The sequence below is a fragment of the Rhinatrema bivittatum genome, chromosome 3 (genome assembly GCF_901001135.1).
Source record: "Rhinatrema bivittatum chromosome 3, aRhiBiv1.1, whole genome shotgun sequence".
NCBI classification, from domain to species: domain Eukaryota; kingdom Metazoa; phylum Chordata; class Amphibia; order Gymnophiona; family Rhinatrematidae; genus Rhinatrema; species Rhinatrema bivittatum.
In genome coordinates this window covers 296127259-296141942 of record NC_042617.1, presented here as the reverse complement: position 1 = coordinate 296141942, position 14684 = coordinate 296127259, and the positions used below count along the sequence as shown (strand labels likewise).

The 14684-nt window shown below is 46.3% G+C and overlaps 1 protein-coding gene across 10 annotated transcripts in view; it reads right to left on the bottom strand.

Moving 5' to 3' along the window:
- SENP1 (SUMO specific peptidase 1) overlaps window positions 1-14684 on the bottom strand; it is a 458603-nt gene that overhangs the window by 332718 nt on the left and 111201 nt on the right. For all 10 annotated transcript variants that reach the window (XR_003855556.1, XR_003855557.1, XR_003855558.1 and 7 more), the window contains exon 9: window positions 3015-3063. Coding sequence is in view for 7 of the 10 variants with exons in the window: in XM_029594995.1 (XP_029450855.1) it covers window positions 3015-3063 (49 nt within the window). In the remaining 3 variants the exon portion in view is untranslated. The remainder of the gene's footprint in view (window positions 1-3014; window positions 3064-14684) is intronic.

Here is a 14684-nt window from a genome sequence, read left to right as displayed (position 1 = left end):
GGAGACAGAAAAATAATGAGGAGCTGCAGATAGCACACCGGTTTAAGAGGGGGTATTCTCAAAGTTTTTCTCTGTCTCCATCTGCTGGAAGGGAGGCAAAATCCAGCAGTCTGGATTGATCCGGGTACGTACAGGGAACATTTATTTACCCTTTTGAAATAATTAGGACTACAAGACATTCCATGAAATTAAATAGTAGCAGATTTAAAACAAATTTAAGAAAGGAGTTTTTCAGTTAATGCTGTGGAATCTGTTGCCAGAGAAAGTGGTCTAGAATAGCAGTATAAGTGTTTAAAAAGGTGAGAACAGGGCTGCCACACTGAGTACGGGAAACCTTCTCTCCTGAGGCTTTGTTTTCTATTCGCTTTTCTTATATTGAATTACCTTTGAAATTTACCTTCAAATGCCTCATTTGAAAAGAAAAGCAAAAATCCGTGAGGTTCTTACCTCCACTCCTGACGCTAGTTCCCGACAGCCGAGGATAGAGGAGATTTTTCGTTTAGCACAAGCTGGCGTTGGAGGCGGAGAGCGGCCGCCCGACGCCCTGGCCGAAGAGGCATCGTTAAGCCCCGGAGCACCAACGGTTCCTTCTCTGGTCTATAAGCCCCCGGAAGGTGGGGGAACGGAACAACTGAATATGCCATCTTTTTTGACATCGGATGACCGCGCTGAAACCCAGAGGAGAGATGGGGGGATACCATCAACTCCGGAGAGCCCGATAGATAAGGGCTCCAGGGACAGCAGTGGCGCAGCATGGCAGAGAGAGGTAGACACAGAAGGCCCTCTACAAACAGGAGGTAAGGAGCCGGAGATACAAGTGGTGTTAGCCCCTCTGGAAATGCCCGAAAAAGTGACTCTTGTTGAGATTTGGAAAGTTTTAACTAACATAAGTTTGGCAATAAATGATTTATCTAAATCAGTTAAAAAGAACATGGAGGGAACCCAAAAGCTTGAAAATAAAGTACAAATACTTGAGAATTTCTCGACTAAAGTGGAAAAAGAACTTAATGATGTGAAAGAATTACAAACAAAATTTATAAAATCTGAGAATATGGTCATGAAGAAAATGGATTTTCTAGAGAACGAAAGAGAAAGAACAATCTCAGATTTTTAAACTTTCCCAAAACAAAATGGGCGAAACCGGTAGATCTTCTGAAAAGCTATTTAGTAAATATTTTGAATATTCCAGAATCAAGCATTCCAAAGGTTTCGAAGATTTATTACGTTCCAGGAAATGAAAAAAACAAGCAACAACAAGAAGAACAAGACAAAGTTTCCTTTGATAATCTATCTGACTTTTTGGAAAAATCCTACGAAGCAAAAATTGAACTGAGAGCTACGCTGTTGGTGACGTTTCTGTATATTAAAGATAGAGATGATATATTAAAAAAATCTTTTCAGAAACACACACAGCTCTTTTATGGAGCCTCAATAAGAGTATTCCCGGACATAACCAGGAGGACACAGGAGATAAGGAAAATATTTTTATCATTAAGAAATCAGGTGCTCTCTAGAGGGGCCAGATTTTACTTAAAATTCCCATGCAGGTGTATGATTATTTACCAAAATGATAGATATATTTTCACAGATCCAGAACACTTACGTATCTATTTAGACTCCCACTCCTGATTTATATTGTAGAGGGAGGTGGTCATTGAGTTTACTGTTGTGCTACACAGTGTTTCAGTTAAATATTGTTTAAGATGAATATAATCTTTTGAATCCGCTTAATTAATGGTTCACCCCTATATTCTTATAAAGCGGATGTGAAATACAATCTGTATAATTTGCGTTATATTGATGGAAATTTTCTCCTTTTTTCTGTTTTGAATTGTTTTCAATGTACGTATATTGAAACATTAATAAATTAAAAATTAAAAAGGTGAGAACATGTTTGTGGATGACAAGTCCCTTAATTTAGTCAGGTAGATGTAGGAATTGCAACAGGGAAAGATCTCCCCATTTGAATCTGCTAACTACTTACAAGTGAACTGGACCGGACACAGTTAGAGAGACAGGATGCCGGGCTCAATGGACCATTGGTTTGACCCTGCTTGGCACTTCCTATGTTTTTATTTTGTGTCCCAGATCAACCAGAATATAATGAATCTGCATTAATCTTAAGAGTTTCTAAATATCATTTGAAAATGGTCCTTATTGCATTAGAAAATTATTTTCTTAGGGCCGGCTCTGGTTCAAGGCCCTTGGCCCAGGGCCATCACTGCAATGAGCATACTAGGTATGTGGGAAGGGGAAGGGGAGGAGGACAAAAATCCCCAGGTAATTGAGAATGAAAGTTCATGGCACTAGATTTCAACCCTGGTTCCGATTGACATGGAAGCACAAAGGAGCAGGAGGAAACTGCTGTGTGAAAATAAAAAGTTATTTGTTTAACCTTATGATAGAGCCAAAAAACACCATAGCAGAAAATTATACAAGTGGATTTTAATTTCTGGGAAATAGCTTTATGACAGCTTTCTGCTCAAACAAGGAAAAAAAAGGAAAAAGTTTTCAAATTGCCATGGAAATGTCCAGTCAATCTGAGGATGTAAGAGGATGAAAGAAGAATCATTAATCAAGTTTTCCTTGCATCCACTGGTAGCCAAACTTTCTATTTGGTGAACTACTTTTATGATTAGCCAAGTCTACCTTCTCCCAACCTTACATATGAATTACTAGTTCAACTGTATTCTCAACCATTTTATAACTTCTGTTGTGCTACAAATCATATCAAGATTCCTGACAAGACTCATGTGACTCAAGCTTTGAGTCGTTTATCCCACCGCAATCCAACTGGTGCTGCTAAGTGTAACCTGCCACACTTGGGACATATACCTACAAGCACTGCAACAATTAAGCACTCTTTTAGGTCTGGGAAGGCAGTGTAGAATTTTTAGAAAATATATAAGAGGAGCTGCCAATTAATCTTACAATAGGAAGCTGAAAGGGTATAAAGGGATACACAAATGAGAGTAACCTTTTCCTTATTTCTATTACCACCTTTAAATTCTTACCTTGGAGTTTCTTGAGCTCTGGAATCTTTCAACTCAACTAAAACAGATCCTATATAGGACAAGAGCAAAGTGTATTACAAACTTCTATTAAATTTGTATTCTGCCTTTCGCAAAATCATTTTGACTTAAAAAGGTTTATAGCAAATAGTTAAATGCAATAATCAAATACATAATACATTATAACAATACATCAATCCTAAAAAAGGTAAATACAGAAAAATACAGCAGTATGGAATGATAGCTCAAACCCACCTCACTCTTTGGGGAGGAATAAAGCAGAGTTCCTTACCTCTAACAGGTGTTATCCCAGGACAGCAGGATGTAGTCCTCACATATAGGTGACATCACTGGCTGGAGCCCTATCATGGAAAACTTTCTGTCAAAGTTTCTAGAAACTTTTGACTGGCACACTGAGCCTACTGAGTAACCCAGCATGCCATGATCCCTGCAGCTACAGGGGTCTCCCTTCAGTCTCGTTTGTAGCAATAAGTGTGAGTGAAAAATAAAATAATAAAATGGCAGCGGACCCAACTCCGCGGGGTGGCGGGTGGCTTTCATGAGGACTGCATACTGCTGTCCTGGGAGAACACCTGTTACAGCTATGCAACTCTGCTTTATCCCAAGACAAGCAGGATGGTAGCCCTCACATATGGGTGATTAGCAAGCTATAGGCTGACTCATCTTTTAAGAGGTCAATGGCACGCAACTCGTGCAACAGGCACAACGACTGGGGTACCACTGACTATGATGAGGCAGCCTGAATCACAGCAAGCGGATGTGGAAGGAGTTGGGTATTATACTGGAAATAGGTTTTTCAAGACAGACTGTCCAAAGGCAGAGTCTTGTCGTCCTTCCTTATCTAAGCAGTAATGAGCTGCAAATGTGTGAAGAGAACTCCAAGTCGCAGCTTTACAGATGTCAGCAATAGGTACTGAACGGTAGTGTGCTATGGATGTTGACATAGCCCTTACTGAGTGCGCTTTTACTCGCCCCTGGAGAGGAAGGCCTGCTTTCTCATAGCAGAATTCAATACAGTCTGCTAGCCAGGTGGAGAGAGTTTGTTTGCCCACTGCAACTCCTGAATTGTTTTTGTCAAAAGAAACGAAGAGCTGGGTGGATTTCCTATGGACTGCAGTGCGGTCAAGGTAAAATGCAAGTGCACGTTTACAGTCCAAGGTGTGCAAAACTCTCGTGCCCTGGTGAGAGTGGGGCCTTGGGAAGAAAGCGGGCAAGATCATGGACTGGTTAAGGTGAAAATCCATTACCATCTTAGGCAGGAATTTAGGGTGAGTGTGGAGGACCACTCGGTCATGCAGGAACCTTGTGTAGGGTGAGTATGTAACATGGGCTTGTAATTCACTGGCCCTCCTAGCAGATGTAATGGCTACTAGGAAAAGGCCTTTCCATGTAAGAACTTTTACATCACAGGAATGCAAAGGTTCAAACGGGGATCGCATGAGCCTTGCAAGCACTACATTTAGGTCCCATTCAGTTACCGGTGGTCGAATGGGAGGCTTAAGTTGAAGTAAGCCACTCATTCACCGAGACACTAGGGGTTGTGCTGTTACTGGGGCATCCCCTATTCCCTTGTGGTATGCCGCATATTTGCCTAAACGGCGTTTTTAGATAGCCTACCCTCCTGCTTTGTTGGTTGGTCACTCAGGTGTACACGTACAGAAGTCTGGAGACCCGAATCTGAGAGGTTCCATAGTCTAATAGAGATGGAGTGGGGCAGGAGAAAGGGTCAATATCTTTTTGAGTGCACCACTTGGTAAATCTAGTCCACTTGGAACGGTAAGACTTATGTGTGGAAGGCTTTCATGAAGCTACGAGAACTTGAGAGACTTGAGCCGAAAGATTGATCGGTTGTAGGATCAAGCTTTCAACATCCAAGCTGTTAAGGCAAGGGTTTGTAGGTTCGGATGGCGTAGTCTGCCTTGGTTCTGAGTTATGAGGATGGGCGCTGTGCCCAGGTGAATTGGTTCTCTGATCGAAAGATCGAGAAGTATGGGGAACCATACTTGTCGAGGCCAATATGGGACTATGAGGATCATTGACCCTCTGTCCTGTTGTAGCTTCACGAGAGTTTTGGCTATGAGCGGTATCGGAGGATACGCATATAGAAATCCTGTGTTCCAGGGGCGAGCAAAGGCGTCCCTGGTTAACGTTTGTTGACGGCTGTGGAGGGAGCAAAAACTTTCCACTTTGTGGTTCAGTTTGGACACAAAGAGGTCGATGGTTGATTGACTCCAGCGTTGAAAGATTTTGCTCGCTACACAGGGATCCAGAGACCATTCATGGGGATGGACACATCAACTGAGACTGTCCGTTAGGACATTTTGTATGCCTGCTAGGTAAGTGGCCCTGAGATGCATGGAGTGTGCCTGGGCCCAGGCCCAAATCTGCACTGTTTCCTGACACAGCAGATAGGAGCCTGTGCCTCCCTGTTTATGTACCACATTGCTACTGTGTTGTCTGTTTGTATCAGCACAGTCTTATGTGAGAGGCAGTCTTTGAAGGCATAAAGGGGGTAGCGTATCGCTCGAAGTTCCAAAAAGTTGATTTGACCCTTTTTCATGAGCAGCGTCCACATACCTTGTGTTTGGAGGTTGTTGACGTGAGCTTCCAAGCCCAAGGTGGATAAATCCGTGGTCAAGGTTACTTGAGGAGCCGATTGCTGGAACGGTAGGCCAGTCTGTAACGCAGGCTGGTTCATCCACCAGCGAAGTAAGAGACGTAACTGGTCGGTGACTCGTATTAGGGAAGACAGTGGCTGAACAGCTTGGAGCCACTGAGATTTCAAAGTCCATTGAGTCCTTCTCATGGCCAGTTTCGCTATAGGGGTAACATGGACTGTAGACACCATGTGGCCCAGTAGAGTGAGAAATTGATGGGCAGAGGCTACCTTGGCACCTGCTCAGAGAGATTGCAAGTTTCGTAAGGTTGTATGCACGGTCGCTCAGAAGAAAAGCCTTTGCGACTGTGGTGTCGAGGTCTGCTCCAATAAAGGTGAGGAGCTGAGACGGGTTCATATGTGATTTTTGATAGTTGATAAGGAATCCCAGGGAATGCAACAGGGTTATGATGCTTCTCAAGGCAGCGAGAGCTTCTTGTCTGGATGGAGACCTGATGAGCCAATTGTCTAGGTAGGGAAAAACATGAATGCTGTTTATTCTGAGATGTGCAGCAGCTACTGCCAGGCATTTCGTGAACACCCAAGGTGCTGAAGCTAGTCCAAATGGTAGAACTTGGTATTGGAAATGTCTTTGTCCCACTATGAATCGTAGATATTTGCGATGTTGTGGGGAAATGGGAATGTGAGCGTAGGCTTCTTGAAGGTCCAGAGAACAGAGCCAATCTCCTTGCTGTATTAAGGGCAGAATGGTCCCGAGGGAGACCATCCTGAATTTTTCTTTTTAAAAGACATTTGCTGAGATTGCGGCGGTCTAGGATGGGGTGGAGACCGCCCGTTTTCTTTGGAATTAGGAAATAGCGGGAGTAGAACCCTCTGCCTTGCTGAGACCTGGGAACAGTTTCGACAGCTCTGGTAGTCAGCAGGGTGGAGAATTCTAACTCTAGTTGAGATGTTATGATGCTGTGTGACCACAGTGGAGTGGGTGGGGAATTCGGAGGTATCGTCTGAAACTTGAGACGGTATCCCCGATTCAGGATGGCTAACACCCACTGGTCTGTGGTGATGAGGTCCCAGTTTTGCAAGAAATAATGGAGCCGACCTCCTACAGGCAAGACTGGTCTGTGATTGTTGGAGAGGCTTCTGCTCTCTGGGAATTTTTCAAAACCCAGATGCTGGTCCTGTTTGCGGGGCTGGTTGAGTTCTAGTCTGTTTGGCCTGGCGTGGACGTCCCGCTGAGGTGGTCTTGAAGGCTGCACGCTAGATGCAGATGGGTAATACCTATGAGGTCGGTAGAAGGGCTTCCTTGTATCCCTTCTTGCAGGCTTTCGTGCTGAGGATGGATGCTCAGCTGGCAATTTGGAAAGCTGGCGGAGTGTCTCATGGTGATCTTTTAATTGTGAGACAGCATCCTGAATTTTTTCACCGAAGAGATTATCTCCAGCGCATGGAAGATCTGCTAGTCTTTCCTGTACTTCTGACCGCAAATCTGAAGCCTTTAGCCAAGCCCATCGTCTTGCGCTGATTCCAGCAGCTGACATGCGTGCAGATGTTTCAAAAGAGTCATATGCTGCCCGGACCTCGTGTTTGCCTGACTCAAGGCCTTTTTGAATGAGTGCATCGAGTGCTTCCTGTTGTTGTTGTGGAAGATTGTCTGCTAAGAACATAAGAACATAAGAAATTGCCATGCTGGGACAGACCAAGGGTCCATCAAGCCCAGCATCCTGTTTCCAACAGAGGCCAAAAACCAGGCCACAAGAACCTGGCAATTACCCAAACACTAAGAAGAACCCATGCTACTGATGCAATTAATAGCAGTGGCTATTCCCTAAGTATGCTATGTCTTGTACTTGCTTCCACAAATTTCTCTGATATTGTGTCATATATAACTGATATGCTGCAATACGGGATACCAGCATGGAACCCTTGAAGACTTTTCTGCCTAACCCATCCATAAATTTCTGTTCTTTTCCTGGAGGGGTAGAAGAGTGAGGGTTTTGTTTTCTTGCTTTCTTTTGTGCTGATTGGTGTGGCAGTTGTGGTTTCTGAAACCCTGGTGTGTGCTGAACCAGATACATGGCATCCATTCTTCTGTTAACAGGTGGAACGGAACAGGGATGCTCCCAAAGGCGGTTCTGGAGATCTAAAAGCACTTCATGCATTGGTATAGCCATGACTTCTTTGGGGGCATCTACAAACTGAAGTACCTCCAGTGTTTTAGGTCTGGTGTCCTCTTCTGTGATCAGATCAAATGGTATTGTATCTGACATTTCTTTAATGAAATTTGCAAAAGAAAGGTCCTCTGGTGGGGACTTTCATCTTGTGGAGAAGGTTCAGATATGAGGTCTTCTGTGTCTGGATCTACATCTTCCCATGGACTATAGTGGGGTTGGAAGTGGGATCCCAGTGGAGCAACAGTGCCCTGTGGAAGAGGACGCTTTGGCATAAACGAAATGTTTGTTGGTTTATCAGGAAGATGTTTTGGCATCAATGGAGAATAGACGCCCAGTATCGCCCGATGGATCGGAAAAAGACTTGGAATGTATCGATTGACCAGGAAGCAGCATCAAAGGCACCGATGGAAGTCTTGGTCGCTGGGGATTTTGCAGACCCGATGAACCAGGTAAGGGATCAGAGTCCACATTGTCTTCTTACGATGAACCTGGAATGGGTATAGCCGGAGTCATCGGAGGATCCATCGGTGGTATAGTTTGCATCGGTGGTATCTGTGCAGGCTGCGTTGGGAAGGCACAGATTAAGGCATCGAGTCTGAGTAGAGGTGCAAATACCGACGGCTATGATGTCAGTGCCAGTGCAGGTATCGGCATCGACGGCGGTGGAGGCTGTAATTTTTGAAAAGCCTCGATGACTGCTTGCTGTATCATAGTAGTCACTTCTTCCCTGGAGACTGGGACCAGGTCCACTGTCACAGAAGGTACGATGGGTGCTACTGGCTCAACCACATGTGAATGTGGTGGCTCAGTCTCCAACACCGATCCCGGTGTCTCAGGTACAGAGAGGCATGGAGGCTCAAGTACGCGGACCCGCTTAGCTATCAGCTCGATGCCATCGATGCCAATGCGGTAACCAGTCCTCCCGATGGAATGGAGTCAGATCAATGACGATGATGTCGCTTCTCTCGATGCTCTTTACCTGACATCGAAGAAGAAGCCACCGATGCCCCCGACAGAGTCGGAGACGGATGGTCACCGGTTTTCTTCTTTTCTCAGTGCTTTTCAGTGGAAGAAGGAAGTGTCTTCGGTGACGACTGTGCGGAAGTCAATGGAGTGACTTTTTTAAAGAGATCTTCCATTTTGTCCAGCCAGGCACACCTGCCCTTTGGAGTCATTTAAGCGCAGGTCGAACATGAGCGGACATCGTGGCTGGATCCGAGGCAAAGTACACAGATTGCATGTGGGTCTGTTATCAACATTGTTCGGTAAGCGTAAAGTAGACCTTCTGTCCATGGAATGAGAAACGCATCCGGCGCATAACGAAGCGTGCTTGGATAAATTTAACAAAAACAGGGGACTTGTCAATTGTCCTCCATCGCAAATAAGTCGAGAGTGGGATAGCCCCATTCCTGGAAGAGATATGCTGCCACTTCTGGATTGAACATCCACTTGTGTGGATGGAAAATCCTGCTGAGGCGGTCTGCTGTGGTGTTGTCCAATCCCAGCAGGTAGGTTGCTTGAAGGGATATCTGCATGGATTCCACCCAACGAAGAATCCGGAGAGCTTCTCGGCAAAGGGTCCATGAACCTGACCCGCCTTCTTTGTTTATGTAGAACATGGCGACTTGATTATCCATATAAATCATGAGTCGCTTCCCCACTACTTGAGCTGAGAAGGTTTGAAGTGCTTTCCAAATCGCTCGAAGTTCTAGAAGATTTATGTGTAGTGTTGATTCCCTGGGGGACCACAACCCCTGAGTCTTTAGGGTGGTCAAGTGTGCTCCCCATCCTTTTCAGGAGGCATCCGTGGTGAGAATCAACCGATAAGGAGGAGTCCTGAATGGGGAACCAATGGAGAGATTGAAATGGGAGAGCCACCACAGAATGTCCATTTTCATTGTCGCCGTAATGTGGACTCTTTTTGTTAAAGACTGTTTGTACTGGCACCACCGACGCTTGAGGCCCCATTGAAGTTGTCTCATATGGAGTCTTGTGTGCGGGACTACATGGATCGAAGCTGCCATGTGGCCAAATAATTGAAGAACATGTCGTGCAGAAGAGCATGTTTGCAGGTGTATACGTTGTGCTAGGTTGGAGACGGTGAGAGCTCTGTCTCGAGGCAGATAAGCTCTGTTGTGTACAGTGTGTTTCACTGCTCCAATAAACTGCAGAAGTTGTGTGGGTTGGAGATGGGATTTTTTGTAATTGATGATGAATCCCAAATTCTGGAGGCATAGGAATGTGGTGGTTGTATGGGTCTGGAGCGTAAGTGGGTCTGAAGCTACTAGAAGCCAGTCGTCCAGGTAAGGAAAAATTTGGATTGACTGTAGTCTTAGGTGAGCCACCACCACCGCTAGGCACTTTGTGAACACCCTGGGTGCTGAGGAAAGGCCGAACGGAAGGACTTTGTATTAGTAATGAGTGTTCTGGGCTCGGAAACATAGGAAACACCAGGACGGGTGCATGGGAATGTGCGAGGAGGCATCCTTCAGATCGATGGAACACATCCAATCATTCTTTTGTAGAAGAGGAAGAATGTTTTTGAGAGAGGTCATTTTGAATTTCTTCTTCTGAATATGTTTAGGTCTCGAAGATCGAGAATGGGCCGAAAACCTCCTGATTTCTTGGGAATGAAGAAATATTGGGAGAGAATCCCTGATCCATCTGATGAGATGGAAGAAGCTGAATGGATTTGTTTAGAAGGAGTTCTGAGACATCTATTTGTAATGAGGGTATCTGATGTTGGAACTCGTGTATAGGTGGTATATGCAGCAGAAGGGGATTGGTTATGAAATTTAACTGGTAACCCTCCTTTATAATTTGTAGTACCCACTGATCTGAAGTGATGGATTCCCAATGTTCGTGGAAGAATTGTAGGCGTCCCCCAACTGGTAGCGGTGAGGATGGATTCGCCTCCCTCAAAAAGCAGGAGGCTGTTTTTGTGGGGGTGCTTCAGCTTGTTTAGCAGGATGCTTGCTGCCGAGAATGTTGACATGGGAGCGAAGACTGAGAAGAAGATCTGGTTGGAGTGAATGGTTGTGGCCTATATGAGGGATAAGAGCGAAACTGACCCCCTTGGGTACGTTTTATGACGATACGAGGGGTTATATCTTTTTGACGAAGAATGGAAGTCAGTTGGTGAAGTTAAAGAGAGTACCGCTAAGTTCTGTTCTTTCAACTTTGAAACCATCTCTGCAAACTGGTCTCCAAACAGATTTTGAGGTTTGCACGGGAGATCTGCTAGTTTTTCATGGACCTCGTCCCGTATAGCGCTAGCTGTCAACCAAGCTATGCGGCGAGTTGCAATTGCCGCGGATGATGTCCTGGCAGATGTCTCAAAGTTCTTGAATATAGAACGTAGCAAATGACGCCCGCTTTTCTAGATGTGGAAGGAGTGGAAAAGGGGGCTTCCCACATCTTTTCAAGAACTGCATTAGGTGGTAGCGCAGTGGGTTCGTGTGGCATGTCAAAATTTTTGAGTACACCAAGTGTCTCTGAGCATGGGTCAGCCATTTTTACCATCTCCACATTGAGGAGTGTTCCCATTTTCTCAATAAATTTAGAGTATGAGAGATCCTCAGGCAGAGAATAGGGTTCTGGTAAGGTGTCTGGTGGGTCAGACAGCATGCCTGTGGAGGAAGAGGGAGCCGAGGCTGATGTAATTGGCGATTCATGGCTATATGGGTGATCCGGGCCTGGAAACTCTGGAATATCCACTCCTTTTAGGGGTTCAGGAATCTTTTCCTTAGGAGAAGCTGCTGGTAGAGAATGTGGTACTTCCATGGATTCTAAATCATGAAAGAAAGTAGATAACACTTGAGAAATTGTAGACATAGCTTTTGATGCTAGTGCGTCCTGCAGTGTTCTGGTTTGTCCTGTCCCAGAAGGTGGACGGGGATGTGGAATTTCTTGAGAAGAAAGACCTGATGGAGATTTTAATCTTTTACGAGAAGGTGGATATAAGGCCAGCGAATGGCTTCTACGTTTGGATGCTGAAGATATTGAGTATGCACTACTGGAAGTTGCCTTAGATGAAGGAGACGGAAGGTCAGAGAAACTTTCCACATCTACATCCAAAAGGGTTGCTCTGGAATGAGAGGAGTGGCCCAAGTGCATCGGGGATGAAACCAGTTTTCCTTTAGACCTTTGGTGTTTGTGTCTGGATCCGGAGTCTGTCTTAGTTTTAGGTTTTATTAGAAGGCAGATGGTGTAAAGGGTCCTTATGCGTCTATGGTGCTGGAGAGTGTGCAGTATGCGTCGATGGCACCATAAACTGCGGAGCTGGCTCCGATAGCTTCATAGGCTGCTCCGTACGCCTCGGTGGCATCGTACATGGTGCATCCTGCATCAAAGGCGTTGTGAGCGGAGCAGGTTGCTTCGATTGCGTCGAGGACGGCGCGTGCATCGTAGACAATGAGCATCGGTCATGCGCAATATGCTTCAACGCAGACGACGCTCTAGGCTGCGAAGTGCCGGGAACAGATCCCTGTGCCTCGGACGCAGCTGGGGCTTTTATAGGAGCAGGGGGAGCAATTCTCAACCCCTGGTGCAATTTGTTGGGCTGTGTAGGTAAAATGTACCTGGGCCCAGCTCCTGATGAGTGTCGGGGCTTCTCCCGTGGTCCCAGGGAGGAGGCCCGTTTCCTGTGGGATGTTGATGTCGTCTTCACCCGGCCGGGCAAAGATTGCGCCGATGGTGTTGGGGCATAAGCACCTGATGTTTTGAGGCGCTCGATCCGCTCCTTGCGATGACGGTGCGCTCAGGGTGACATTCTACCACAATCACAACAGGATCCCTGGTCATGATCGGGGCCGAGGCACAAATATAAATAATTTTGCCCGTCCATGAGGGACATAATCTTCCCGCATTGGCAACATTTAAACCCGGACGGTTTGGGTGCCATTATGCAGGGAAAGATCGAAAAATTTCGAAAAAATTCTGACGGAAAAAATTTTCTTCACTGAGAGAAAAAAAGCCAGCGTGTATTTGGCTCGCGGAAAAAAATAGACTGACGGGAAGATGGCTGATTCGCACGGGAACACACCGCACAGCTGCACAGAGTTAAAAACTCTGTGATTCACTGAGGGAAGCTCCGCCTACCAGGATCGCGACGCACTCCCATACAGCATGGCTAAATCAGCCTGCTATCGACGGGAAATCGGTGTTTCTTCATCATCCGATGATAATGGAATCAGTGTAGAAGGCACTGGACCCACCGGTGATCTCGGTTCCATTGGAGGCAGGGCACTGATCAACGCATCCAATCAACCCAGTAGCGGTGAGAGCACTACGGGAATCGGATCGGTGACCGACTCAGGGACCGGTACTGGCATCGATGGAGGATGGAAGCCCTGAAGTGCTTTACCGATGGCCTCTTGGATCATCCAATCCAATTCTTCGCGGAAGCCTGGGGCATGGAACCCCAGCACCAGAGTAGAAGGCAGCACTGGCGTAGCCGGAGGGTCCACCGGTGAAGGTGGAAGACCGTATCCCAGCACCACTGAAGGTGGGGAATGCCTCGGTGACCCGGTCACAGAAGAGGATGGGGCCTTTTCTGGACGGGGCTTCTTTGTCGGTGGCTCTATCGACATCGATGCCGAGGACTTGCCTGGATCGACGGACTGAGCTTTCAGATGCCAGTGACGACGCTTTTCACGATGTTCTCCTCGGTCCTTTTCCTGAGGAGGCAAGGAGGCTATCGACACTTTTGGAATTGTCAATGCCGGTTGAACAGCAGCGGTATCCCGGTGCTGGCGAGAAGTGGATGGCACCGACTCGGACAATGTCAAAGCTATAGAAGGAGTCTGGATTTTTAACTGAAAGAGAAAGTCCATTTTCTCTAAACGGGCCTTACGGCCCTTCGGTGTCATTTGGGCACATTTGGTGCAAGTTAGGACATTGTGGTCGGACCCCAAACACATAACAGACCCCACGCGGGTCAGTGATGGACATTGTCCAAGTACAGTCGGGGCACCAACGAAAACCCGACGCCATGGCTCCGACAAAAATGTAGCCGTGGTGCGGTCAATGGCCAGTAGGCCCCGAAGGGATAACGCAACGGGAATCGACCGCAACAAGGGTAAAAGCTTACATTTCAACCGCGGAGTATAGATATTAATAGGGGGACCCCTATGGGTTAGAAGTTTTTGGAAAAATTTGACAGAAGTTCCGTGAGAAAATTCCTGTCAGGAATCTATGAGAGCTCCTTAACCTGCGTGGCTACTGCTGCGCAGAAAAAAGAAGACTGAAGGGGGTCCCCTGCTGGATGCAGGGTCAGTGCATTGCTGGGCATGCCCAGTAGGTGCCAGTCAATGTTCTAGAAACTTTACAAAAGTGTTCCGTGATTGGGCTCCATCCTGACGTCACCCATATGTGAGGACTACCATCTTGCTTGTCCTGTGAGAAAAAGTCATACTCTCTCTAAACATTATCATATTTTAATAAAACTTAGCCACCCAATGTAATATACCCTTACATCATCTGATACCCACCCAACATCCCACGGAACTACAAAAGCCCCAAATTTTTTGAATCCCAAATGAATTCTGAAAGTGACAACCTGCCCCTGCAGAAGTGGTTGTCTAAAAGTCCTCTTTGTTTAACATCAGCAGGGAGGGACCAGCAGAAGCCCAGCATGAACAGGAGATAAAAAAAAAAAGCAGCAGCTGGGTAGTTGGAAAGTGTTGGCTGAGGCACAGAGTTGGTCCTGGGGCTCAGCAGCAAGATCCCTCTTCAGCTTAGCAGGCAGTCAGGTGACAGCATGTCTCTTCCTCACCCTGAAGCAGGGATTGCCTAAAAGACCCCTTGGACGATATCAGCAGGGAGGGGGCATAGCCAGCAGCAGTCCAGCATGAGCAGAAAGAA